Source organism: Trachemys scripta, chromosome 9 (assembly GCF_013100865.1).
Source record: "Trachemys scripta elegans isolate TJP31775 chromosome 9, CAS_Tse_1.0, whole genome shotgun sequence".
Taxonomy (NCBI): domain Eukaryota; kingdom Metazoa; phylum Chordata; order Testudines; family Emydidae; genus Trachemys; species Trachemys scripta.
In genome coordinates, this window is record NC_048306.1 from 53,452,912 (window position 1) to 53,480,870 (window position 27,959).

A 27,959-nucleotide genomic window follows, 5' to 3' on the forward strand; every position below is an offset into this window, starting at 1 on the left:
GGGGCTCTCCGCTCTCCCCGGCGGCCAGAGCGCCGGGAGCAGGGCGGAGAGCCCGCCGCGGCTCTCCGCTCTCTCCGGCGGCCAGAGTGCCGAGGGGAGGGCGGAGAGCCCCCGGCGGCAGGAGCGCCGCAGGGAGGGCGGCGAGCCCAGTCGTGGCCCCGCTCTCGGGCCGGAGTGCCCCGCCGCGCCGCCCCCCTCCAGGCGCCGCCCCAAGCACCTGCTTGGTGGGCTGGTGCCTGGAGCCGGCCCTGGGGACTTGGGAGGGACTTTGAAGGTGCTTGAAGGAAGCTCTGCAGCTGCTATTCCCTTGACAGTGGCCTGTGAAAGCCCTGATAGGCTGCCGCGCAGTATGACTTAGACAGCCATGGGAGTGGCACAAACTGGAGGGGCACTGCCCGTTGCTTAAACCTCCTTAGTCAGATAACAGGCCTGACTCCCTGTGGCCCTGGGCCTGGTGTGGCGATTTCCACCTGCACCACCTGTGCCCAGGGGAGATGGCTGCAGAGATGCAGGGTAGGGGGAATCGGGCTCAGTGTAGTCACACCAGCATGCACAGCTCCCCCACTCTGTTTGTGGCTATGTTCAGAGGGCCCAAACTAAACACTTGCTTTGCAAATCTTGTCCTCCATAGGAAGACACAGACCAAGGGCTTCAAGAGAATTATACCCTGGTCCCTCCCCATTTTAATTCCATCCTTCATCCAGACTTGGGCATGGAGATAAACCCTTTGCGGTGTGAGAGTCAGCACTAGTGACAAAGTCAAAGTAAAGGGAACCCACAAAGAGGAGGCAAGGGTGCCATCCTGCCCCAGAGGCAAAGGATGGGGAATAAACAAACACAGATTTATTAGAAAGCCCTCTAGCTGCTTGAGGGAGTCAATACAATAAACAAACAGAACCCCTTGTGTTTTTCAGCCTCCTCAAGTTTTAGTCTAGCCTCCAGTCTCCTACGAATTGGGGATTATTATATAGCACAGATTGTGTGCGTTCACTAGATATGAATTGAGTCATATGCTTAACTACTAGTCCTGCTAGCCCATAAATCCATCTGCAGATTGCCGTTCAATATCTCAAAGCAAAATCTTTAAACATAGGGAGATGCCGGGGATTGTTCCTGAAGGCGACATTTAGGGCTTCTATGGTAGGGCTCTGTGAAGTGCTTCCACAGGGCTAGGAAGACAGAGGAACTTCAGACCCCCAATGTGCAAAGGAGAAGATGGTATAAAGGGGCAGGGGGTAAATTAACTAACCACTGGGGAGTTTGCGGGAAGAGAGAGCTGCTGCAGGAGGGGTGGGTTCCACTGTAACGCAAGTAACTCCAAAGGGCATGCACAGAAAACTAGCAAGGCTTTGTGGGATTATTTTAAGTAGGAGCTGGGGGAGAGCTGCTGGGTGCCAATGTGCAGCAGAGGTAGACAAAACCTTCTGTCCAGGTGTCAGTGAGACACAGCCATCTCTGAACTCAGCAAAGTGTAGGGCAGAAATTACAGCTGGAGAAGGGACAGGCTGAGATCAGAGAGAAAAAGCCCAGAAAGCAATGAGGTGCCAGAGTTCAGCGTTAAATAACCTGCGTCTAGAACTAGCTGTTCCGAGAAGCAATGATGCTGAGAAACTGCTTCTGTAACTCTTGTCCCAATGTGCTCTGACCATCCATTGTTCTGGGTGATTAGACTGAGCTGCCTCTCGGAGCTCCCTCAGCACTGCACTCCAAGCCGTGTTCTTCATTGGGATGCTGATAGCATAGCCCTAGTGGCATGTTTGTACTTATGACTTGGAGCCATACGGAGTCATGTGTGTGATCGAAGCACCTCACGTTCTCTAATGTGTTACCTTCACATGCCCAATAGGAAGGAGAGAGAAGTGCTCCTATTCCTCCTGTCTTATAACTAAGGCTGCATGTCTGTCATGGGGGTCCGTGACTTCTGCAGTGGCTGACTCTGGGGCTGACCAAACAGATCAAGCAGCCCTTGGGCCAGCCGCACCAGCTACTGCTGGGGCAGTTTGGGTGTGGGAGGGGGCTCAGGACTGGGGCAGGGGGTTGTGGTGCGTGGTGGTGCTTACCACGGGGGAGCTTCCTCGAAGCGGCCGGCATGTCCCTGCAGCTCCTAGGTGGAGGGGCCAGGGGAGCTCCTCACGCTGCCCGTGCTCCCACGCACTGCCCCCCACAGCTCCCATTGGCTGCGGTTCCTGGCCAATGGGAGCTGTGGAGCTGGAGCTCATGGCGGGGGCAGCATGGGGAGCCTCCTGGCCTTCCCTCCCGCTAGATGCTGCAGGGACACACAGAACCGGGTAGGGAGCCGTGAATTTTTGTTTACTGCCCGTGACCTGTCCATGACTTTTACTAAAAATATCCATGACTAAAACGTAGCCTTACTCATAACACAAGAACAAGGGAACGTTCAATGAGATTGAAAGGTGGCAAATACAAAATTGATCAAAAATACTTTCTTACCCAACACATGATTACCCCCTAGAACTCACTGCCATTTGATAACTTTGAAATCGAGGACTTGGTAGGATTGATAAAATGTCTCTTACTATGTGTATGTACAGCACCTAGCACAATGGGACCCTGATCTTAGCGCTACTGTAAAACAAACTAATAAATAATACCAAATAATAATAAATAGTAGGCAAAGAGTAACTATTAATGGAATGCATCTGTAACTTTCACTCAATGCATCTGAAGAAGTGAGGTTTTTTACCCACGAAAGCTTATGCCCAAATAAGTCTGTTAGTCTTTAAGGTACCACCGGACTCCTTGTTGTTTTTGAGGATACAGACTAACATGGCTACCCCCTGATATTAATGGAATGATGTCAGATTGGAAGGAGGTCTCAAGTGGGTTTCCACAGGGATCTGTTCTGGGTCTGGTGTTATTTAACATCTTCACTAATGACCTGGATGTAGGAATAGAGAGCATACTGATCAAATTTGCAGATGACACAAAGTTGCAGACACTATGGAGGATAGAGCTAACATTCAAAGGGACCTTGATAAATTGAAGAACTAGGCTATAGACAACAAAATGAAATTCTACAAGGACAAATGTAAGGTGCTGCACTTAGGCAAGAAAAACCAAATGCACAAATACAGAATGGGGGATAATTGGCTTGGCAGCAGTATGGCTGAGACAGATCTGGGAGTTGTGGTGGATCACAACCTCAACATGAGTCAGCAATGCGATGCTGTTGCAAAAAAAGCAAATGCAGTGTTGGGTTGCATTTAAAGAGGCATAGCATGCAAGTCATGGGATGTGATAGTAACGCTCTACTCAGCCCTGGTTAGGCCTCAGCTGGAGTACTGTGTCCGGTTTTGGTCACTGCTGTATAAAAAGGATGTAGAGAAACCAGAAAGGACCAAAGGTGGGTGACAAAGATGATCAAAGGATGGAAAGCAAGCCATAGGAGCAAAAGCTGAAGGAACTGGGTATGTTTAGTTTGAAAAAGAGGAAATTGAGGGGGGACATGATAGCAGTCTTCAAATACATGAAAGGCTGCCGTAAGAAAGATGGAGAAAAGTTGTTCTCTCTTGTCACAGAGGACAGGACAAGAGGCAATGGGGTCAAACTACAGCATAGCAGCTTTAGATTAAATCTCAGGAAAAACTTCCTAACTGTAAGAACAGTAGGACAATGGAACAAACGGCCTAGGGGAAGTCATGGAAGTTCCTTCACTGGAGGTTTTCTAAAGGAGGCTGAATAGCCATCTGTCTTGGATGGTTTAGACCAGTGGTGGGCAATCTGCAGCCCATCAGGCCACATGCAGCCCATCAGGGTAATCTGATTGCGGGCCACGAGACATTTTGCTGACATTGACAGTCCGCAGGCATGGCACCCCGCAACTCCCAGTGGCCGCGGTTCACTGTTCCCACCAATGGGAGCTGCGGGAAGCAGTGGCCAGCACGTCCCTGCAGACCACCGCTTCCCGCAGCACCCATTGGCTGGGAACGGCGAACTGCGGCCACTGGGAGCTGAGGGGGGGGCTGTGCCTGCGGATGATCAACATCAGCAAAATGTCTCGCTGCCCACAATCAGATTACCTTGATGGGCCACATGCGGCCCGCGGGCCACAGGTTGCCCACCACTGGTTTAGACACAACAAATCCTGCGTCTTGGCAGGGGGTTAAACTAACTGACCCTTACGGTCCCTTCTCACCCTGTGGTTCTATGAGTCTGTGCAGTTTCGGGGACCTTCCTCGAAAGCATCTGTTACTGGCCTCTGTCCCCCAAGCTACCTGTCCGACCGCCTGCTGTGGAGGAGGATTGTGTGCTGGTGTTCCTGAGTGACCAGATTTGGTAAAGAAAATGATGTGGAATGTGTGCGGTGGAACAGCTGCCAGGGCAGGCAGCATGATGGGACTCCATTTCAGCCACTGCCTCTCTCTGCTCACAGCCCCCCTGTGGATTCGGGGCTTGGATCTGACTGCTGAGCTTCAAGGAACTAACTGGCTGGGTTTTGGCCAAGCTGAGGGGAAGCAGAACCCTGCGGAGAGATCATTGCTGTTGATGGGTGCATACACAGCATGAACAAAATGACAGCTGTGAGCCAGGAGAGCTCAGGTTGCTCTGCCTGTCCTGTTTTTCTGCTCCCTGAGGCCCAGTTGGGACCATTGCAGCTCACTGACTGGGAGTGGAAATCGATTCAGCCCCTGCTTCTGTCTGGGGGTTGGCCTTGAACTTTCCCTGTGAAACACGGGAGAATCCTTCTCCAGCACATGGGGAGGGGCTGAGTCTCAGACAGCACCATCGCTGGCTGGGGTGAGCATTGCCTTCCTGACACCATTCGCTGGCATGAGCGTGCAGAGTCTGGATCATTTGCGTACTGCCTGGATGGCCTCCAGAGGCCTTTGACAAACATCAGTAACAAATTCGGAAGGCGCTATGGGGAACAATGATTATTTGGCCCAGTTTCCGGGAATACAAGAAGTTTTTAAAAGCTCCAGGATTGGCTGGTTGGGTTAATGAGTCCCTGACTGCCCTGCTCTCCCATGGCTCTCCCCAGCAGCACTAAGTCTTGCCATTTTCATAGTCACATAGTTAGTGTGACTCTGTGCTGGAGTAAACGTGGAGCCTGCCTTTGTTCATCACTCATCCCACACCACCAGTGGGGCCCAGATGGGTTCACTTGCACTGCAGAGTTGGTGGCTTTTCTTAATTTGACCAGGTCAGAGGCAGACGGGAACTGAGGCTTGAAACTATTGGGGTCTAATAGGGTCTTTGTTAGTGTTGTGTCGTAGAAGCAGCTACTGTCTCGTTGACTGAGTGTGAGGCTGGGAGCCCCCAAGTTCTAGTTCCACCTGGCCACTGGCTTGCTCTTTGCTCTTTGCCTTTGAGCAAGATTCTTGAATGGGTCGATCTACCAATGTGTGAAAGGGACAATATCCTAGGTCTACCTCGCAAGGGGGTTGTAAGGGTTAATTATTCACTGTTTGCAGAGCACTTGGAAAATGCTCTGTAAATAAGGATTGTTCCAGGCGTTGGGTCATTCAGTGAACCCTGTCTACTGACAGTCTTCTCTAACTTACTGCATTTTACAATATGAGAGTGCATTTCCTAGTCACGGTTTGAAGACCCTGCAGCAGAGCTTCCACAGATGTAGCACTAACTCTCCAAACCACGGCAGAGCTCCTCTGTTCAAACTTCCAACCAGTCTACTTCTCATGCAGCTGCCCCTAGCTGCAGGGCAAAAGGTTCCCCCAAGCACAATTTCTTGATTGAGATTAGTGCTAGCTATGTATGAGAGAGCCCTTCCCATGCTGTGTGCACCAGGGATAAACTCTTAGGAACTGTAGTCTGTATGTATCAGACTAACAACTCTGCATGGTTTGTAAGAATACGGGCTGGGGCTGTCGCTCCAAGTCACTGGCCCCAGATCTGCCCCGGGGCTGAGCCCACTGGGGCTCGGGGGTTGCTTGACAGAAAACAAAACAAACAGGGAGCCATTTCACTCTGCTTGGATGTGCCACATTTGAAAGGAACATCTGCCTTTGGGACAATAGATGAGACAATGTTACGATTGCCAGTAATCTCAAAGTGCTGTAAATAATAAAGCAAGTGCAGAGTTATTAAGCCCAGCCCAGCCACAATGTGGCGGTCACCTGCAATAGCCTTTATGTTTCTTCCTTTTGCAGGAAGTCTCACCTCTGCTAGCTTTCATAAAGGCATTGATTGGAGAAGGGGATGAGAGCCCCTGCAGAGGTAAAGCTGAGGACCATCAATGGCTATTAGCCAGGATGGGCAGGGATGGTGTTTGCCAGAAGCTGGGAATGGTGACAGGGGATAGATCACTCGATAATTGCCTGTTATGTTCATTCCCTCTGAAGCACCTGGCATTGGCTGCTGTCAGAAGACAGGACACTGAGCTAGATGGACCTTTGGTCTGACCCAGTGTGGCTGTTCTTATGTTATGTTCTAGGTTTGTTTTCCATTATGAGCCCAATAGTGCCCTCTCCTTTATAGTCCTCAAAAGGTCCTTGTCATGAATGGGCTGTGGTGAGCGGAGGGAATTGTTTTAGCTAATTGAGAAGATTCAAGGAAGCCAGTTTTGAGCCAGGGGATCCAGACAACATAGATGTTAATCATGTTTTGAAATCCCTGTAATTGTGGGGGGAAGGGCGGAGGGAAGGTGTTGGTTTTGTCAGTGCTAGTTGCAGAAGAGATTGTCTTATAAACTTCAGATTGGGGATCTCTGGAAGAGCTCGGTAATAGCTTCTGGCATGGGATGAACTGGGGAGGGAAAGGCCTATTTGGGAAGGCATCTGCTGGGGAATTAGCAGCATCACATGGCCAGTTGGCTCTGGCAGAGGGTGCCCAAATGACTGGTGGAACTCAAAGATTATGCCGACAAAATCAGCCAGACTCTCATGTGGCCAAACTCTTCAAGATGGAACACGATCATCAGGGCAGTTTGCCACTCAGGGTGAGCTGGAAAAAGATTGGGAAAATCCAAGCCCGACACCCCCCAGCCAGCTTCATGCCCTGCCTTTTTGCCTGACACAATGCAGCCATCAGTAGCCAGAGCACCAGAGCATGAGTCTGTGGTGCTCCATAGCTCCAGGGGGAATAGGTGTTTGTGGGAGGAAGGGCAGGGAAGCAGTGGCCCAGCATCTACCGAGATCCCCATCACTGAGCAATTCTTAATGATTTCTAGCTCCATTTGGCCCTGGACCTGCCCGTTTAGAATCATTACAAAGAGTACATAAGAATGGCTATACTGGGTCAGATCATTGGTCCAGCTAGTCCAGTATCTTGTCTTCTAACAGTAGGTGGTGCCAGGTGCTTCAGAAGGAGTGAACAGAACAGGACAATTATTGAGTGATCCACTCCATGTCATCCAGTCCCAGCATCTGGCAGTCAGAGGTTTAGGGACACCCAAAGCATGGGGTTGTGTCCTTGCCCATCCTGGCTAATAGCCATTGATGGACCTATCCTCCATGAATTTATCTAGTTCTTTTTTTAACCCAATTATACTTTTGGCCTACTGCCTATTAATTTCACTGGGTGACCCCTCATTCTTGTGTTATGTGAATAGGGTAAATAACACTTCCTTATTCAACTTTCTCCACACCAGTTATGATTTTATAGATCTCTATCATATCCCTCCTTAGTCGTCTCTTTTCCAAGCTGAACAGTCCCAGTCTTCTTAATCTCTCCTCACATGGAGCCTGTTCCACACCCCTAATCATTTTTGTTGCCCTTCTCTGTACTTTTTCAAATTCTAATATATCTTTTTTGAGATGGAGCGACCAAAACTGCACACAGTGTTTCAAGGTGTAGACGTACCATGGATTTATATAGTGGTATTTTGATATTTTCTGTCTTATTATCTATCCCTTTCCTAATGGTTCCTAACAGTCTGTTCGCTTTTTTGACTGCCTTTGCACATTGAGCAGATGTTTTCAGAGAACTATCCACAATGATTCCAAGCTCTCTCTCTTGAGTTGTAACAGCTAATTTAGACCCCATCATTTTGTATGTATAGTTGGGATTATGTTTTCCAAAGTACATTGCTTTGCATTTATCAACTTTGAATTTCATCTGCCATTTTGTTGGCCAGTCACCCAGTTTTGTGAGATCCCTTCTTTACTTTTCGTAGTCTGCATTGGACTTAACTATTTTGAATAGTTTTGTATCATCTACAAACTTTGCCATCTCACTGTTGACCCCTTTTTCTAGATCTTTTATGAATATATTGTTGAACTGCACTGGTCCCAGTACAGAGCCTTGGGGAACCCTGCTATATACCTATCTCCACTGTGAAAATTGACCATTTATTCCTACTCTTTGTTTCCTATCTTTAACCAATTACTGCTCCATACTGCTCCATCTGTTTGTCAGAGATCTAAGGTATTTTTCTTCAATAAGCTTGTAAAATGTTGAGAATTTCTGTACCAGTAGAGGGGAGGGATTATTGAACATACGAACTTTGTTAGAGCAGTAAATGAGAGGACCTATTGCATCTGCTTGTCTAGGCCAGTCTCTGGGAATTCTATCACCTAGAATATCATACTGGGTTAGATGTTCTGAATTATGATAAGTCTGTATTTTCTTTTAAATGTTGATTTATGGCATTGGCCACTCAGTATCTAGATGGGTGATGCTGCAGACAGAGTGTGGTAAAATCTGACTTGACTAAACTGTAACCATTTGTGAATTTAAATGGCAAGCCTTCGAAGAAGAGATGGTCACAACTCCAAATTTCTGTTTTGTGGTATATTTTGATATTTTGAAATTTGTTTTCATTCCCAAATTGGAATGCAGACAAATATTTTCAAATTTCCCTGGAAATCAAAATGCCAGAAGTAATTGCTTTGAAATTTTTCATTTTGGAATTTTGAAATTTTGTTTCCATTTTTATTTTATGTTTTTTCATTTTTATATTATTTTTATTCTTTAATGACGTGTCAGTGGTAGTAGTGCATAACATGATATTAGATGACCAAGTATTTTCAATCTCTTAGCAAAATGATTCCAGGCTAACACAAGGATACTGAAAAGAGCTGCTCCACGAATTAGTACTCTAAGTGCTATCTTATTTTGTTTCAAAATATTTCATTATAACACAAACAGGAAAATACGATCTAGAGAATAAGACAAACAGTAGTAAGTAGCAGCTACTCTTACTGATTTAAAAAAGAGAAATAGAATATTTCAACGATTATACTCTATCTTTATGACACATCAGTACTAGTTGTACAGAATATGACATAGTAGGACATGCTTTACATCAGTGGTTCTCAACCAGGGCTACGTGTATCCCGGGGGGTACTTAGAGGTCTTCCAGGGGGTACATCAACTCATCTAGATATTTACCTAGTTTTACAACAGGCTACAGAAAAAGCACTAGCGAAATCAGTACAAACTAAAATTTCATACAGACAATGACTTGTTTATGTTGCTGTATATACTATACACGGAAATGTAAGTATAATATTTATATTCCAATCAATTTATTTTATAATGATGTGGTAAAAATGAGAAAGTAAGCAGTTTTTCAGTAACAGTGTGCTGTGGCACTTTCGTATTTTTATGTCTGATTTTGTAAGCAAGTAGTTTTTAAATGAGATGAAACTTGGGGTATGCAAGTCAAATCAGACTCCTGAAAGGGGTACAGTAGTCTGGAAAGGTTGAGAGCCACTGCTTTACATGATGCAACATGTCATTATGTAAAAATAATTAAAAAAAATACAAAAAGTGAAAAATTCATAAAATAAAATCGTGAATGAAATATCAACATTTTTCTTTTACAAAATTTCCAAAAAAAATGTTTACAAATATGTTCACAGGAAAATTCATTGAAATCGGTACAATTTTATGACAAATTTCTGTTTAGTAAAAGTGCCACATTCCAACAGAAAAGTGTTTTGACAAAAAAAATCTGAGCAGTTCTACTTCTAAGTGTCCTTCCCTGGGCCCTTGCAAGGTTTGAAAGTGTCAACAGGACACCTTTCACAGTTCAATGGTACAGTGCCCTCCACTACCTTGGTAATGGAGTATTTCGTCCGGTTTGGAGTTTTTTTATTGAAATATTTACTTTCTATTCCTTTTCTTAATGATAGTGGAGAGACAAGGTGATGTACCTCACCCAGTACACTAAATGCCCCAACAATAACTATGTGGGTGAAACAAATCACTTTGCTCTTGAAGGAACTCACACAGGAAAATGATAAAAGACACATCACATCACCTGTGGGGGGGACACTTCTCACAAAGCAATATCTGACCTGTCAGTCCTTGTCCTCAAAGGAAACCTGCACAACACCTTCAAAAGATGAGCCGGAGAGCTTAATTTCATAACTCTGCTAGACCCTAAAAATCATTGTCTGCAGGGCCAGCTTTAAGCCGATTCAGCCGATTTGGCTGAATTGGGCCCCGCACTAAGAGGGCCCCGTACCGCAGCTCTCCACCCCGCCCTCAGCTCACTTCCCCCTCCTCCCCTCCCCAAACGCTCTGCCCCCTGCTCCTCACCCTTCCCTTCTTCCCGTGAATCAGAGGTTCGCGGGAAGTCTGAAAAGAAGCAGGGGCGGGAAGGCAGCACCAGGTAAACTGGGGTGGCAGGGGACGGGAGAAGGGCTCCGGGGAGGCGCGGCCCAGTCTGGCCCTGGTTCCAGCCGAGTGCGCTGGCCCCAACGGCTCCGGCCCGGCTTGGCTCCAGCCCGGCCCCCATGGCACGGCTTGGGTCCGGCCTGGCCGTTTGAGAACAGTATATTCTGCATCGCTTGCTCCACAAGGAGAAGGCAAACGGTCTAATGAGTCCCAGCAATGGGATGTTGTTGCATTCAGCAGAACCTTACTAATCCACACTTTGGCAACCTGCAAGGCCATGCCAGAAATGAATTTTCAAGCTTTGTGGTGGATCGAAGCTGGAATCGATGATATTTTCTTGTGCTGAGCTGGTGCTCCCACTCACCCCACCCCATCATTTCTGCAAGGCCAGAGGTGGTGGGTATGGCCTGCCAGGAATGATGTGGGGAGACGCCTGGTGATTTTGGTTATGTTGGTGTTGGGTTATATGATGTTGGTGTTATTGGTGGGTCATTTATTAAGGGATTTCCATGGGTGCTCAGAGCAGTGGACAGGTGCTTTTCTATTGTAGATTGGTAAATCTCTAAATAACTGATGTCACTCTTCCAACAGATGAACCTCTTATCACTCCGGGAACCTATTAACACCCTAGAAAGGTGCTAGGCTGCTTACATTTGTTTGGTGATGCTGGTGCACGTCCAGTGGCAGATTAGCCACTGGGCGAACGGGGCCCATGCCCAGGGGGACCCGGAAAAATTCCGGCGCCCTACCCCTGCTCCACCCAGGGCTCCTGCTGGGGAACAGAGTGGGCACAGGGGCTTCTCCCGCTCCACCCCCCTGGTGCTCCTGCCAGGGACCGGGACAAGCCCCTGCGCCCTGACCCCACTCCCTGGCAGGAGCTCCAGGCAGGTGGGCGAAGCAGGGCAAGCCTCCGTGCCTGACCCCATTTCCCTGGCAGGAGTGCCAGGCCTGGCGGGGGAGAGGCGGGGGGCAAGCCCCTTTGCCCAACCCCATTTCCCCAGTAGAAGCACCAGGGAGGAAGTGGCAGAGGGGGAGGGGGACTGCAGGCGGAAGAGGTGGGGAGGGGGCCCCCACTTGCTCTGGCCCAAGGCCCCACAAAATAACAATCCACCTCTGTGCACATCCTCCTTTCTAACGTCAGTAGCAGCTTCTTCCATCAGCATGATGGAAGCCGTGACTGCCCATCCTCGCTGGACCAGCTAGTGAACTTCAAGCAGATAGATCTCCTGTTGGCCAAATGCCCAAGTGGATTCTGGCTCATAAGGCTTCCACGGGACAGTGCTTCTCTGCCGTGGGAAAGCTTACATACCAGAGGTCTCCCCAGCCTGGTCCCCAGATGCAAGTTCAGAGCAGTGACCTTAGACTCAGCCGCAGAATCCCCAACCCCATGGGCCTGAACACTTATATCCACATGTCCGTCAGGCCAGCTTACAGGCAGCTCCTTCATTTCTGCCCAAGGCAGGATCATTACAAGTACAGCACGGTACTGGTCAGCTTTTCTTTTGCCCCTCTCCCTCCCCCCTCCCCCCCCGAGTCCATACCCAGTGACCATCATGGTCGCTCACCCGAACATCCTGGCAATTCATGTCTCGCCGTACCTTGGTGGTTGGCTAGGGAAGATTCAGGTGCTACAGGAGGCGAGAACTGGCCTGCAGAAGACCTGCTCTCACCTCCAGGCTAAGGTTACACCACGTGAAATCCACCTTTGCGCTCGTGTCTGTTGGGGAGACCATGGAGTCGGTAATGACAAAGATTTGTCTGCCTCAAGGAGATTTCTAGACCTACTCACAACTACTCCATTAGTAGGTTCTCAGCTTCAAAACCAGGGAGTGCCTGAGGTCACTGGCTCCATGGTGTTGTGCATCTGGATAACCCCAGTCGTCCGGTTGAGAGGAAGCTACCTCAGGAGAACAATTGAAGCAACAGAGTGGCTGTTCCTCCTGGCGTGATGGACCGGCCCTTGGGATGTTTGCAGAGTGGTTCTTGACTCACCAGTCTCCCAGGAACCAGGCCTGTAAGGCAGGAGGGGAGGCACATCTGGGCCAGTGGACAACCCACAATTTGAATGCCTATTGCCTTGGGCAACATTAATGGTAAACAGTAGTAGCAGCCAGGGGCCTGGCAGAGGTCCCCCTGAGACAGCTGGAGCTCAGTGTGCTTCAGGCATGCTCCCTATGCTGGAGCTGCAGGGGGCATGTGGTATGGGAGCAAGCTGTGCTGGGAGTGAGACGAGCCCTGCAGAGGGAGCAGAGTGGGGCCGTGAGCCCCCATGGAGAGTCTCCAGCACAAGGCAGTGCAGAGTGTTCTCTAGCACTCAGGAGTTATCGTAAAGATGCTACTGAATTGCTTTGGCCAGCCTGTTTCTGTGAGTTCCTCTCGTTGTTTGTCCCTCTGTGCGGCTATAAAGATGCTTCTAAAATGCAATCCACTCTCCCAGTTGAGACGGGTCAGTGTTTTGAACAGCAACTAAAGGCACGAGGGTCATCAGGAGAACCTTGCTGAGGAGTATTCACCAGCTTTGGTATCGTGTGGCCCATCCCTGGGCAAGAGGGGCTCATGAGCGCCATTGGTGGGATTCCTAGGGGTGGTAGGCAGGACACCCTGGATGCGATTGAGCTTTCAGACTGTGCATTAATGAAACGCAGACATTGTCAGGCTGGAGAGTTCGAAATCCACTGGTTACCTCCATTCAGGGGCCTCCTGCCCCAGCCAAAAAAACAAAGTGAGAGCTTCGCAGCTTTGAACTCTTCCATTTCTGCTCCATAGCTGGAGCTATGCCCTAGGTAGACTGCCGTCTGCATCCTTCTCCGGTCATCCTGTCCCAGCCCATTTCAGCACTAAGTTGGCTATTCAATGAACCCACTCTTCCTGGGCACTTTGCCAATGGCTGCCCAGTATCAGAACTGCCTCTTGTAAGCAAGCGGCTGAGAGGCTAACGCAGACCCTGCACTCCTCTGCCAGGCTTCAGCCCAGGGCATGGTGCAGGCAGGACACTTGTTGGTATGCTGGATGGTCTCCTCTTGCCCTCAGCCAGGGAGACGCCATGTAGCTGCATCCTGCAGGGCTTCTCTGTGCCCTGCCATACCACTGATATCAATATCCATCTATACCCAACATCAAAATGTCACTGTTAATGGGGAATCCTATCCAGTGGAGGGGTTTCCCCCGGGGATCTGTTCTTGCCCCTCTGCTCTTCAGCTTCTTGATCAATGAACTGTGAGGAAATACAAAATCACTCACTGCTGGTAAAATCTGCAGCTGACCCAAAGCTGAGCGGAGTGGTAAATAATGCTAAGGGCAGTTACGCAGAGTGGGCTGGACAATTTGGTGAGCTGGGCCCAAGCCAACATGCATTTCAATGCAGCCAAAGGCAAGGGCATATATCCAGGAACAAATAGCGTAGGCCACATTTTCAGGGTGGGAGACTGTATTTTGGACCGCAGTGACTCTCACCTATTGAGGGCTCCTGGCTGCTGATTGCAGAACAGAGTCCCAGCCTTGACATCCTTTTGGTCTCCTTAGTGCATTCAGAGACCCACATTGCCACAACAGGGAAATATGCTCCCTTCTGCCTGTGGCTGGCCTGAAGACTGAGCCACACCCTATCAAACATGGATCTGGCACCTGGGACCCATGCTGGTTACAGGAGCTTGCAGGAGTGGATCGAAGAGTGAACCACACCCTCTAAAAAAGCTCTCACTGGTACAAATGCATCAGCCCATTAGCTTAGCAAGGCAGGTTGCTGAGAGCACATCGCCCCACTGTACCAAGATATGCTTGGGGGCCTTCAGAGAGCAAGTTACATTCCCTGATTCTAATAGTTCGACTGTTCCAACCCCAGCCCTTCAGCCTAAGTTAGAGCCGCTTAGGGACTGCTCTAACCACTGCCAGCTGCCTGTGGTCCCTACGGGACCACGCAACATGTGAGAAATGATGGAGTGCAGCTGTGCTCCACCCGCCCTCTTGTTCCCAATTAACCCTCCCATCCTCCACACTGCGGGGAGAAGGGCAGTTGGTGCAAGAGCTGGCAACGCTACTGTCCACCTGCTCAGTGCTCCCCCATGCCGGGGGAATTCCCTGCTGGCCAAATCCTGAGTGGCCAGAACCGGGGCAGAGAGGCTGGACCATTGCATTCTGGTTGGGGAAATCTGTGTTGTCTTCCCATCCAAGGAAAGGGGCTGTCTGAGATCACTGAGCGCACCCCACAGGCTGACAGAGGGCCTCCACTCCAAAGGGGGTGCTGTTATGTGGGAGATGCTGATCAGAGAAGAAAGCCACAGAACTGTCTGGTCTAATCAGAAAACAAGCATTCGTCTCTCATCTCAACATTTCTCTTCTCTGCCTCCCTCTTTCCTCTCTTGGTACCTTCCTCTTTCTCAGAGCCCCTCCCTCCACTGCCAGAGCCTCTTCCCAGCAGAGCTGAACAAGTCTTCTTCAAGCTATTGCAAGCGGCTGCTTTTTCAGCCCCAGCCTTTGAAGTCCTTCCGGAATATCATCAGCATTTCATCGCCCGCAAGGGGGAGCTTTGGTTTGAAAATCCAGACAGGACAATGCATCTCTGTCTTTGTCAAGAGTGCACAGCCCAGGGCAAAGTGGGGTTGGTGTGGACGGACACGCAGGTGCTGCGGAGGAGCAGAGACTACATCCCGGCTAGGCTAGGCACAGGCCTTGTGGAGTGGTGGATAGCAGCTATAACTCAGTGAGGATGTCAGGCCATCTCACTCACAGTACAGGCACGTGCTCACTCGTTGGAAGGAGTACGTGGCATTGTGTGCTCCAGTCCTTCTCTCACCTAATGAATGGAGCAGCATTCACACCCGCCTCCGAGGGAAGTGGTAAAAGCATCATCCCCCTGAGTCTTTGACAACGGACCAGACAAAGCAGTGGACTGGCTAGTGTAGCAGGGAACAGAGCAGAGAACTGAACAGATTGTTCCCATCGCTAATTCCAGCTTATACTGCCAGGGGTCAATTCATCAGCAAGGTCTTAAGAAATAAATACAAGTTTATGAACAGGTCTTCATCCTGCCTGGCTCAGTGGGTGTGAAACACGATAGTTGTGAGCTGGGTGGCTCACACCCCCTTTGCACAGGTGCAGATGACCGCACAAGGCAGCAAGGGCCAGGTATGTGAGGGGTAAGTGGAAGCACTGGGAGCCTTCCCCATCCCACCTTGTGCACCCAGAGACAGCTGCATTCCTGTGCTCAGGACGTTTCCAGGACTGCTCCCTGCCAGTGCTCTTGGATGGAGGGCCCTGAGCCCTAGTGCCCTATGCACCAGCCCACAGAGCAAGCCGGGGCAGCAGGTCACGCCATCGTCAAGGCTAGTGAAGCCTGTTCTCTCTGGTAAGTTGTGTGGGAACATCACACACCCCAGGGGAAGCCGGGCTCCTGCATGCTGCCAGATAGCCCTTGCTTGATGCGTGAATGGCTCGGGAGACTGCATGTGAGGAGACACCTGGCTGGGAATCTCTCATGGGAGCAGAACCTCTTTAAACAACACATGGACCTTTCTGAAGCTGCTCCACTTGCCTGTTGTCTGGAGTCTATGGGGGATGAGAGCCAGATTGCCAGAACCCTGCAGCTTCCTGGAATCCCCTGGAAACCCATTCCCAAGGGCTCTTCCAGTTCTAGCAACTTGTCTTCAGTGCCGTGTAACATGGGTTTCAGCTTGGTTTGTTCCAACAGGGCATATCCCAGTGTCAGGTATTCTAGAAGATTTTGTGGATGCTGTTGAGGTGCTTGCTCCACTGGGACTGAGAACAGTTCTGGTGTTCAGTGAGCACCGAAGATTGGCTATACTATAGACTAGCTAGAGAAAATAGGGGCCAGACTAGATGCTTTGATCTTAATAAAGTCAGAAGGGACCATTGTGATCCTCTAGCCTGACCTCCTGCATATCAAAGGCCAGAGAATCTCATCCACTGATTCCTGCCCCACGTCCAGAACATCTCACTGAGCTAGAATGAAGCTCTTAGTCACAGATCCAGACGTGGTGACCAAGAGAAGCCAAGTGTTGGAGAATTGGACAAAATCCCTTGGGAATCTGGTCCAGTGGTTAATTATTCTCTGTGTTACCAACATATCTTATTTCCCATTTGCTCTGCTGAGTTCATCTTCCAGCCATTGGGTCTGGTTCTACCTTTAACTGCGAGGTTAAAGAGGCCTCTATCAGAAACCTCCCCGTGTAGGTACTTAACGGCCAAGATCAAATCACCTCTTAACTGCATCTTTTATAAGTGAAATAAATAACCATTGGCACAGATTCCCAAGGGATGGGCCCAAACACGCTCACCATAGCTTTGTTTGAGCTGGCTCGCTAAGAATAACAGCATGGCCCATGGCAGCACAGGCACCGGCACCGGCTTGGGTTTAGCACCCGAGTACAAACTCAGCGGGTTGGACAGGATTGTGATCAGGTGGCCATCCTGAGCTGCTGTCTGTGCTGCTGTGGGCACACTGCTATTTTTAGCAAGCTAGTTCAATCAAAGCTAGCGGGGTATATTTACCCAAGCTGAAAACTCTATGTCCCCAGCACTGTGTAGACGTACCCTCAGTGGCTCACTGTCTGGCAGGCTTTCTAGACCTCAGATCAGTCTTGTAGCTTCTACTCTGTCCCCTTTCCAGTATTTCAACATCCTTCTTGGAGAGCGGCCAGTAGAATTGGATTCCGTATTTGTGCAATGGTCTCACCAACGCTGTATGCAGAGGTAGCGCCACCTCGCCGCTCCTCTCCGATGGTCCCATTTGTCCCTTTTGCCCCAGCCTCGCACTGGGCAAGCATGCTCAGCTGGTTTCTACCACCACCCCTTAGGCTTTTTCAGAGTCACTGTGTTCCCGGATCTAGTCCTGCCTCCTGTAAGTGTGGCCAAGGCAGGAAACCAGGAGGGACTGGGGAAGAGACGATAATGAACAAGAGACAACATTTGGATGTCAACTGCCTGAGTCACCTGGCCAGGAATCTTTTCTTGTGTTTTCTTTTCTCGTGGAGCTTCTTATTGTAAATCCACCTTTGCCTTGTTTTGTCTTCCCCCTGGGCACAAATGCATCTGACCTGTATGGGATGGGGGCTAGTCACAGCGCAGCCCTCCAACACAGGGCAGCTCTGCCATTCCTAGCTGAGGCCCTAGCTCAGTTCCCTGGGATTGACAGGCATGTGGAGCATGCCCAGAAAGGCAAGGGCTCTGATCTGCAGGGCATCCCTGGGAGGGGTGCAAAGATGGCTTTATGGGCTTTCCAGAGGCCAAAACATACTCCAGAATAAGATACAGCAGCCAGGTGCTGCTCTAAGTTACTGCAGACCAGACCAGCCGCCCTCCAGCACTGTGAGCTATGGGTTTGCCCCCAGGCCACCCCCTTCCAGCCCTGCCCTGGTCCCAGCACACCCCGTGTTTGTGGTAGCCCTGCTCTGTGCGTGACCAGGCAGATTTCCCTCTGCCAGCTGCAGTGCATTAAGAGCTCCTATACACCACGGCCATGGTGATGCAGGGGACTGGCGTGGGGAAAGTCCCTGTCCTCCTTGAAGCTGGTCCCAGGTGGGGAGGTGTCATTTCCCCACTCTCTGCTGAGCTCCCAAACTCCGTCCCAGCATTGGACTGAGTGTTCAGAGATACTTCCTTGCAGAACGAGCCCAAGTCTGTTAGGGATTCACAGCTCTTTCTCCAAGCAAATGTCTGTTAGCCCCAGTGCCCAGGCTAAATTCCAAGACAGCGAGCTACAGTATGTTCAGATAAATTCCCCTCTCGCTGCATTTGGGTTCATGACCTGCCCCTACACTGTTAGGCAGTATTGCTGACATGTTTACAGTGGCTGCTGAGTTCCACTCCAGAGGTGGCTGCAATGTGATGAGTAACATGATCACTGTGTAAATGTCTGCTCTGTAAAGTGTCTTGCTCCTGTTGCTAAATGGATAGGAATAGTAACGAGCAGTGGTATTTAGTACTAGACCAGAGGCTGGGTGAGGGGCTATGTCTGAGGACATGAGTTCAGTCTGGACAAGGTCAGAACCTACATGCAGTGTTTGACTTTCTCTCCTCCCAGACCTCAGTGACCAGCTCCTGGAAGTGGTGGGTCTCGAGGGAGCGATGGAGATGGGGCAGATCTACACCGGACTGAAGAGTGCTGGAAAGAGACTGGCTCAGTGTTCATCTGTTACCATCAGGTACTGTTCCAGCCCTCAGCTCCTGATCCCGCTCTTAATCACGCCCATTAGAACATGGCAAATGGCTGTGACTATTTGAAAGCATCCTAACAGATACATTGCTACATCCAACGCCTGTCCGAGGCTCTGCTGAGAGCCAGTTATCGCCCCACCTGTCTCCCCTTCACCCGCTAATCCTTAACGCCAATTCCAGCAGGTCTGCTTGTCTGGCATGATTTATTTACAGTGTTGTGGTGGCCGCATTGGTCCCCGGATATGAGTGAGACAAGGTAGATGCGGTAACACCTTGTATTGGACCAATTTCTGTTGGTGGAAGGGTCAAGCTCAAAAGCACGTACCTTCCACCAACAGAAACTGATCCAATAAAAGACATTATTCCCCCACCTTGTTTCTCTCCTGCGTTATGTATGGGGCTTGTACAGCACTGAGCAGAAAGGACTCATTGGCCATGAGTAAGGCTCCTAGGACCTATGGTGATACAGCTACCCCGGCAATATTTAGTGTAAGCCTTTGCCACTTATTGCTCAGGAGTCTATTGGCCACAGTGTCTCTCTTTATATTTGCTCAGTTCTTTTACTAGGCTGGGATGGTTTGGGTTGGGTTGGTTAGCTGGTTTGGTTGGGTAGTTGGTCGGTCAGTCATTGACAAAATCATTCTTCTCTCCTTCATAGTAAAATAGTGCCGTGTTGTATTTCCCAGCCCTTAGATACCTCCCTAGTTTTCAGTGACTCTTCAGTGATGGTTGTTAGTGGGTTTGTGCATTTGTTGGCTGGCTTCCTTTAAAACTAGGAACCCTCCCTTGTCACCGACTCATTGTGTGAGCCAAATCCTGAAGGTCTTACTGCTTACTTGGGCAAGCTCGCCTGGCGTCAGTGGCAGTTTGACTGACTCGGACGGAGGAAACAGGGTGGAAGGACGGCAGGATTTGGCCGTGTGTATTCAGATCTCCCCTTCCTTTCTTCTGATCAATAGGTGGTTTGTGTATTAGTCATTATTGAATTGGCAAAAATGTTTGGACGGATGCCACAAAACTGTTTGCAGATTTCACGCAAATAGTTTCAGCTGTTCACAAAATGGCTGGAGGAGGCAGTGAGGGTGTGTTCACTGCTGCCCTCCCTTCCCCTTATAACTTTTCACCCAGCGGATAGGGTAGTCACCCAAGAGGTAGGCGACCCAGGTTCATTATCTCCCTCCTTCCAGTCATCGGTGACATAACCTTCCAGCATCTACCTTGAGGGAGGCGCTTCAGGACAGGGGTTCCCACCCCTCAGATCTTTGACCAGTTTACCATGGAGCCACATTAGCCTCCCCTTGTTCCTGACCCCTGCTTTTTCAGAGGGATGGCAGACTGCTGGGCCTTAATTAAGGTGTCTTGTAGGGTGCTTCCACCTTCATTCTCACCCCTGGATTTTAGTACTTCATCCCTTTCCCCATGCCTTACAGACTGCAATACACCTCCACCTTGACCGAAAGGCCACTCGATTGTACTTTCCCATAGACTCAGATCTCAGTATCAGTCCTGATTACTCAAAACCCACACACCTTCCACCCCACTGACTCAGATCCCAGATCTGCCCTTCCCCTGGCCAGACTGTAACCCCTAATGACATACCCACATGTACAGCCCAGGGTGCCTCTCATCCATGGAACCATCCCCCTAGAGTTTATCATCTCCACAACGCCTCGTTTTTTTTAACCTCCTTCCACTGACGCATCAGGACTGGCCCAGCTGGAGATGGGACACTGGATGGGGCGGCAGGGGGGAGGGAGCAGGCCTCTGAGGTGGCACCGAACGTTCTCTCTCTCCAATGCTTGGCTAGCTGGGTCTTGCTCACATGCTCAGGGTCTAACTCAGGGGTTGGGAACCTTTCAGAAGTGGGATACTGAGTCTTCAGTTATTCACTCTTCATTTAAGATTTCGCATGCCAGTAATACATTTTAACGTTTTTAGAAGGTCTCTTTCTATAAGTTTATAATATATGTTAAACTATTGTTGTATGTAAAGTAAATAAGATTTTTAAAATGTTTAAGAAGCTTCATTTAAAATTAAATTAAAATGCAGAGCCCCCCGGACCGGTGGCCAGGACCCGGGCAGTGTGAGTGCCACTGAAAATCAGCTCACGTGCCGCCTTTGGCACACGTGCCATAGGTTGCCTACCCCTGGTCTAACTGATCTCCGTGTGGGGTTGGGAAGGAATTATCTCCCAGGTCAGACTGGCAGGGACCTTAGTGGAAGGGGGCGATTCTCATTCCTCTGCAGCGCATGGGTGCGGGTCACTTGTCAGGATTATCTGGGTCTCTCTCATGTAATCATTTTCCTGACACTGAGTGGGCCTTGGGCACTGATGCACTTCAGTCCCTCCTCTTCTTTGCCTGTGACACATCCTACTCTAGTGTCCTGGGAGCTGTAATAGTTTGGTCAGTGGCTGGGTTTGGTGCATGGGTGCTGGGTGTTGTTGGGGGCCTGCGCTACGCAGGAGGTCAGACTGGAGGATCTGGTGGTCCCTTCTGGCCTTGAACTCTATGACTGTATCAAACGCGTGGGCAGAGGCAGTGATAGATGCAGCAGAAGAACGAAGAGCGTTCAGCAAAGATGCAAGGAAGGAGCGGAGAGGATCCAGGGAAAGCTACTGACCTGGGAAAGGAAGTGATCAGATCCAGTAGCTCATAAAACAAGGTGCAATCCTTGGCATGATGCCTCGAGCCTGGGGCATTACAGCAGTCTCCCACGTGGATTTCATGTGCCCAGGGCTTGCAGTTCAGGGCATGTTTTCACTAAGGGCTGCTCCAGAGCATGTCCTCTGTGTCTCCGCCCACTTCTCCGGGGCAGGTCAGTGAGCTACAGGACCCTCTGTGCAGACTGCCTGGAGAAAGGCAGCCCCTCCTGTGTCCTCACCCTGTGTCTTGTTTGTTTGTGGGTTCCAGAACAACAAAGCTGTTGCCCATGCAGGTGGATGGAGAGCCCTGGATGCAGCCTCCCTGCACAGTGAGTACACAACTGGCAGCGGTGCAGACTGGACGGGGTCCCAAAGGCAGAGTCCTACATCAAAAGCAGCTGCTGATGGTTGGGTGGTTTTCTCAGAGAAGGGATTTGTAATCCAAAGAAAATTCCCAACATGATTCCTTGACTACATCTGTCTCTTATTCCCCCTCCCCCGTGACTGGAGGGGACATCACCCCATTATCACCTCCCTACACCATTGTCTCCTGGCGATTCTCCCCCCACCCCCTGCAGAAGAGGGCTGGATACAAGCCTCTGAAGCCCAAGCAGTGTGATGCTCCCCCAGCCCCTGTAGCCTCAGCAAGAGCACAGAAGGTGGCCTTTTTAATAATAATTAAAAAAAAAAAAACAGTAAAAATTTGACTTAAATTCACAAGCTCTTGAGTCCTGACCTCCAGCACGTGTACAGCTGAAGTGCAGAGCGGGGAAGAGTGCTGATGTCTGGGCTGATTCATTAGGGCAGTGGTTCTCAGACTTTTGTACTGCTGACCCCTTTCACATACCAAGCCTCTGAGTGCAACCCCCTTATAAGTGAAAAACACTTAAATATACTTAACACCGTTATAAATGCAGGAGGCAAAACAGGGTTTGGGGCGGAGGCTGACAGCTCGCGACCCACCATGTAATAACCTTGCAAACCCCTGAGGGGTCGCAACCCCCCAGTTTGAGAACCCCTGCATTAGGGTGGGTGACAGGATGCACTGGGCCCTTTGAGGCCCCCTGCTGGAGGCCTTGCAATCCTGCCACACACTGCCCCAGAAAAAGGAGCAGTGAAGATGGGTCCTCCAGCCCTGGATAGATAGGCTGCAGGGAAGCAGCCAATCAGAGTGCAGCAAGCATAGCTAAAAGGAGCGGCAGGGCTGGAGTGGCTCAGTCGCTGGTGTGGACCAGAAGGGTGAGAAAGGCTGCGAGACTGAAAGGCTGTGTGAGAACAAATAGAGAACCTGGGCTAAGGGTGAAGAGGAAGGGGCTAGGTGGAAAGTGGCCCAGGAAATAGCAGCAGCAGCTATTAAATAAGGCAGCATGTGGCTGCTATTTGTAGGGTCCCTGGGCTGGGACCCAGAGTAGAGGACAGACCCAGATCACCCTACTGGACACTGGGGAAATGGCCGAAGCCCCAGGAAGGGGATAAGGCTCAGTACTAAAAGCCTAAGAAAGGAGCTAGAATTTAAACAGGCCTAGAGATGGGGCTGAAGACCCTGGAGGGGGCCAACCATTGTTGGACTGTGTTACCCCAGAAGGGGTTCCTTCATGCGTTAGACTGTGTGTGACTTAGCCAGAGGGCTGGGCCATTGAAGACCCGCTTGATGAGGTTAACAGCCAATAGGGCACCAGGAAAAGAGTGCAGGTTCACATCCAACCAACAGGAGTTGCTCATGAGAGGTAAGTGACTTCCCTCACAGGGTTTCTGAAAGGTGTAGGCTAAAAAAATAAACCAGGGGCAAAGGGGGTGGGGCTAATTTCAGGTCTTGGCTCCCCTCTATTCGGACAGTGCAGATTAAGCCAAAGTGCCCCAGTTGACTCCCTCAGTTGGGAGCTGTACAGGGCCCAGCTCAGGTGTCGGCTCCCCGTGCCTCACTGTCCAGATCCTTCTTCCTGCTATTTCGAATGAAAACAAGTAACTATAATGGGCCCGAGCCTCGGGTGGTGCATGTCTGCACAGCTCTACTGACTCAGTGGAGCAAGGCTGGGGATCTGGCTCTGGAGTGGATGTGGCCTTGGGGGTTCTCTCTATACAGATTAAAGGGACAGTAAAATGCCCACCTGAAACCTCTGACTTTATACTTCACCTTCCCGTCCTCCTGCCGATGCAGGCTAGCACCACTGGTTAGCATAGCCTTAAATGAAAAGAGAGGATTTGGGAAACAATGGCTTTTAGATGCCAGCAGAAAACTCAGGTCACTTTGCATTTTGGCTCCTTTTCCATGTGTCTTTTTCCGCCCCATGGGGTCCCCCGCCTCAATATCTTCAAGGCTCTGACATCATAACCAAGATTTTTCCAGGCAAGAAATGCTTGTCACGGTGTCACCAGCCACCTGAGCCAGCTGCAGGGTCCCCCAACCTGTTGTCCCCGGAGTGGAGTGTGCTGCCCATGCTGCCTCTGCGAGACGTGCTGGCTCTGAAGCAGGGCCCCAGCCTCGCCCCACATTGCATAGCACTGTTCCTGGTTGGATTCGCTGGGCAGGAATGACTGCATAGGCACAGGCTGTCTCAGCATTGCTCTGATTTCAGCAGATCTCCCAATAAACTCTCCCCTTTGTTTTAATTCAAACAAGTCAGATTTTTCTTCCCTTCCACACAGCCCATTCGCAGCCGAGGCAGAGTCCTTCACTGCCTGGGACCAGCCCCAAAAGTGTAGGGCACTAAGCGAAGAGGGGAGTGCTGACCCAGGGCGCCCCAACAGCTGGGTCTGCTGGCCGGGCTCATAGGGAACCGGTTCATGGCTGCACCATTCTAGGGCGGGGTGCGGTGCACATGCCATCCAGCCACCTTGCGGTGGATCATCCCAGGACCCTGACCCCTGCTAGTGCAAGGGCTGAACGTGACCCCACAGTGAACACACATGACCCAGCCTGCCGTGCCTGAACAGGGCGATGGTACCAGCTCTCCTCAGCCCCCTCCCCCATCCCCGAACGCAATGCCTCTGCATCTAAAGTGGTACTCGTGAGCTTCCTGGTGGGCGGCATCAGAGCCCTGGCAACCTGCTATTTTTGTCACTGCAGCACGTTAGACTCACTGCAGTGATTGCACTTGAGAGGATGGAGATTATTAAAGCGCCTTGCTGGGGACAGGGTCTCCGGGGAGAGTGGGTGTCCCTGCCCGGAGGCTCCAGAGTGCCCCGGTCCAGGATCCCAGTATGATCCAGAGCGACCCGACACCTTTGCTCCATGGCATTGGGTCCTGCTGGCGGCTCACAAAGAGACATATTCCAAGCGTGGCTTTGCCATGTGCCTGGCCTTATGCACTTGCAAAGCTAGGAAGCCCTTAATCCAGCAACTCCCATGTCCCTGACCCACGAAGAGCAGGCTCTTTAAAGGGACGCTGCCAACCACTGGCTGGAGGGAGAATTGCATTTAACTTTCACATCTGCTGTATGATTATTATATCTAGACTGCAGGGATATTGGATGGAATTTCCAAAAGCACCCAAATGATTGAGGAGTCTAATTCGCACTGGCTGTGAATGAGACCTGAGCACCTCAGACCCAGAACCTCCAAGTGCCTAAACCCCATTGGTTTCAGTGATCAAAATACCTTGGCGGATCTGAGCTTAGATGCCTAAGTCACTGCTGAAAATGGGACCTGGGCTCTTAAATCTCTTTGGTGCTTTTCAGAATGCTCCCCATTGTCAAACTACTCAACACTCAAGTTTTGGACTCAGCTGACTTGACCCTGCCGTGGAAATGCTGCTAGACAGAATCCTGTGAGCCATTCGTCCCCATCCAGATAACCCCTCCCTGGCAGAGTGGGCAGCATATGCATCCAGACCGCTCCATCATGCTGTGGCCCCTGTGCCAGCAGCTTCACCCATAGCAATCCCACCTTTTCCTCAAAAAATCTCTGTTAGGAACCACAGGTTCCCCTTCAAGAGCCACGTGACAGTGGGGTTGGCGTTAGAAGAGCTACCAACTGCACCTCCGCCCGGGGCATTGAAAACCAGCCACTTTGTTTAGGAATAAAGTGATGCCTATATTCTAGAGGAGCCAGATCAGGAAGAGTTTGGGTGCAAAGGGAGGCGCTGCTGGGCGAGGCTCTAGCCATCTAGAGCTCTGGCTTCTAATGTAACTTGGCCCATCTATGGAAGTGTGTTTGGTGGATCCATCCTAGCAGAGGTGAAAATAAGCCGGTACGCCCCAGTACGGTGTACTGACAAGAGCCGGTACGCCGTACCGGGGCTGCCCGGCTTCCCCAGGGGACAATTTAAAGGGCCTGGAGCTCCCAGCAGGGGCTGGAGGCCCAGGCTCTTTAAATTGCCACCAGAGCCCCCTGCTGGAGCCCTGGGGTAGGGCTGTGGGGCTCTGGGGCTATTTAAAAAGTCCAGGGCTCCCACTGCTTCTACCACCCCAGCCCTTAAAATAGCCGCGGGAGCCCTGGGGAAGCAGCAGGGCTCCCGTGGCTATTTAAAGGACTGGGGCGGCAGAGGCAGCTGGAGCCCCGGTCCCTTTAAATAATCCCTGGAGCCCCCCGCTACCCTTGGGCTCCGGGGCCTATTTACAGGGCCGGGGCAGTAGAAGCAGGGGAGCCCCGGGCCCTTTAAATAGCTCCCAGAGCCCCGGGCTGCCTCTGCTACCCGCGGGGGGGAGGGAAGAGACTTACCTTACAGGGTGGGCTGGGGCTGGCTCTGGCTCCCTCAGCCATGCCCCTTCCGGGGGCCAGAGCTGGCCCCAGCGTACTGGTAAGTCACTGGACTTACTTTCACCCCTGCATCCTAGACATCATTGTTGACATCACAAAAGCCCACCGCCATTTGTCGTGTCTGGTAGTCTTTGCTGAGGAGACTAGAATAGCAAGGAAGTGTTATTTACTCCTTCTCATAACACACAAACTAGGGGTCACCAAATGAAATTAATAGGCAGCAGGTTTAAAACAAACAAAAGGAAGTATTTTTTCACACAATGCACAGTCAACCTGTGGAACTACTTGCCAGGGGATGTTGTGAAGGCCAAGACTATAACAGGATTAAAAAAAAAAGAACTAGATAAGTTCATGGAGGATAGGTCCATCAATGGCTATTAGCCAGGACGGACAGGGATGGTGTCCTAGCCTCTGTTTGCCAGAAGTTGGGAATGGGTGACAGGGGATGGATCACTTCATTATTACCTGTTCTGTTCATTCCCTCTGGGGCTCCTGCATTGGCCAGTGTCAGAAGACAGGATACTGGGCTAGATGGACCTTTGGTCTGATCCAGTATTGCCATTCTTATGTTCTTAAGAATGATGTGGACCGGGGCAGAGATGGAAGGACAAAGCTGCGTGTTGGAGAGAGGAATCCAAACCCATGCACCTCGTCCAGGCTTTCTGTCCCTCATAAAATGTCGAGTGAATTACAAGAGTTTGAGTCTTAAGAAGCCAGGAGCTAATTGGCTCCTGGTGTTACTGTTGCCCTCTGGTCAGCATGGGTTAGGTGTCCAATTCAGAGATGAGCTGAGCCTGGCTCTTTAGCTCAAGCTGTAAAGGCTCCTCCTTGCAGCAGTGGAGGTCCCTGTTCCATCCCTAGCATGCTGGCCAAGATGGCTGTTGTCATGTTCTCGGGGAACAGAGAGTCTCTTTCTGAGAGGAGTAGCCCCGCTAACCCTTCTCTAAGCTGAGCCTTATTGATTGATTTGTTTTATGTATTGATTTTTAGATAAAAATTACCCACAAAAGCCAAGTGCCGATGTTGCTGGGCGCTCCCCAGAAGAGCAGCTTCTTCTTCCTGAAGAGAAGAAACCGAACTCAAGACTAAAAAAGCAAAGAAATCAAGTCCAGAGGTGACAACGCTGCATCCCGCTGGCAACTGCTGCAAGGAAGGCTTGTGGAAAAGGACCCTTCATCCCTTCAGAGTTCCTGACTTCTCGCTCTGCTTTGGAAACAGCAGACCGGAGTGGTTTGAACAGCAAGTGGAAAAGAGCAGCCAATGGTTCCATGTGAAATGAGGTGTGGTTTGGGTTTGTACACACACACACACACACATGCACACACACACACGCTACTGGCAGGCACCACCTGGATGGTTTGAAAAATGAGATTATTCCTAGAACGTCTCAGTCGCAGGAGTGAAAACAAACTCTCAGTGCCGGGGAAGGGTTTTGTCCCTGGTGAAGCCTTAGACTCTGTTGAGAAAATTTTTTATCCTCTGAAAATAGACCAGCATAGATGGCCTGGAATGGATGGAGTATAATATCTGGCCCAACACTGCAAATGAGAGTTGGTTTCTTTCTTTTTATTTAAACAACTAACTCCCCACTCGTCCCCCAAAGTTGCCAGTGAAACAGCGACCTGGCAAGAAGCTGAGTGTCACTTATTTATCGTTTAATGCTGTCCAAGGACACTGGATGTTTCATTGCACTGTCCCTGTGGTCACCAGCTCCTACACATTCTAACAGTTATTTGTTGTCTTAGCTTCAAGAATATTGAGGAGAGGGGAGATGGTGCCTTTTCTCAAACTGTTCTAATTTCATTGTTTCAAATCGCCCCACCACTAGCTTTTTTTGAGGGGGGTGGGGGGATTTTAAACAGAAGCAAGTTTGTCATTCAATTTCAGACCCATTTGGGT

At 50.3% G+C, this 27,959-nt stretch overlaps 1 protein-coding gene across 8 annotated transcripts in view; it reads left to right on the top strand.

Annotated features, from left to right (window-relative positions):
- Nucleotides 1–27,610, top strand: part of DGKG (diacylglycerol kinase gamma) — a 132,559-nt gene extending 104,949 nt beyond the window's left edge. For 7 of the 8 annotated variants that reach the window (XM_034781014.1, XM_034781021.1, XM_034781018.1 and 4 more), the window contains 3 exons: nt 18,584–18,704; nt 21,630–21,690; nt 27,051–27,610. In XM_034781014.1, coding sequence (XP_034636905.1) covers nt 18,584–18,704; nt 21,630–21,690; nt 27,051–27,149 — 281 coding nt within the window. In that variant the 3' untranslated portion in view covers nt 27,150–27,610. Of the gene's footprint in view, nt 1–18,583; nt 18,705–21,629; nt 21,691–27,050 lie in introns of those variants that run through there. The other variant, XR_004647046.1, reaches the window with a different exon arrangement.
- Nucleotides 27,611–27,959: the final 349 nt, after the last annotated feature.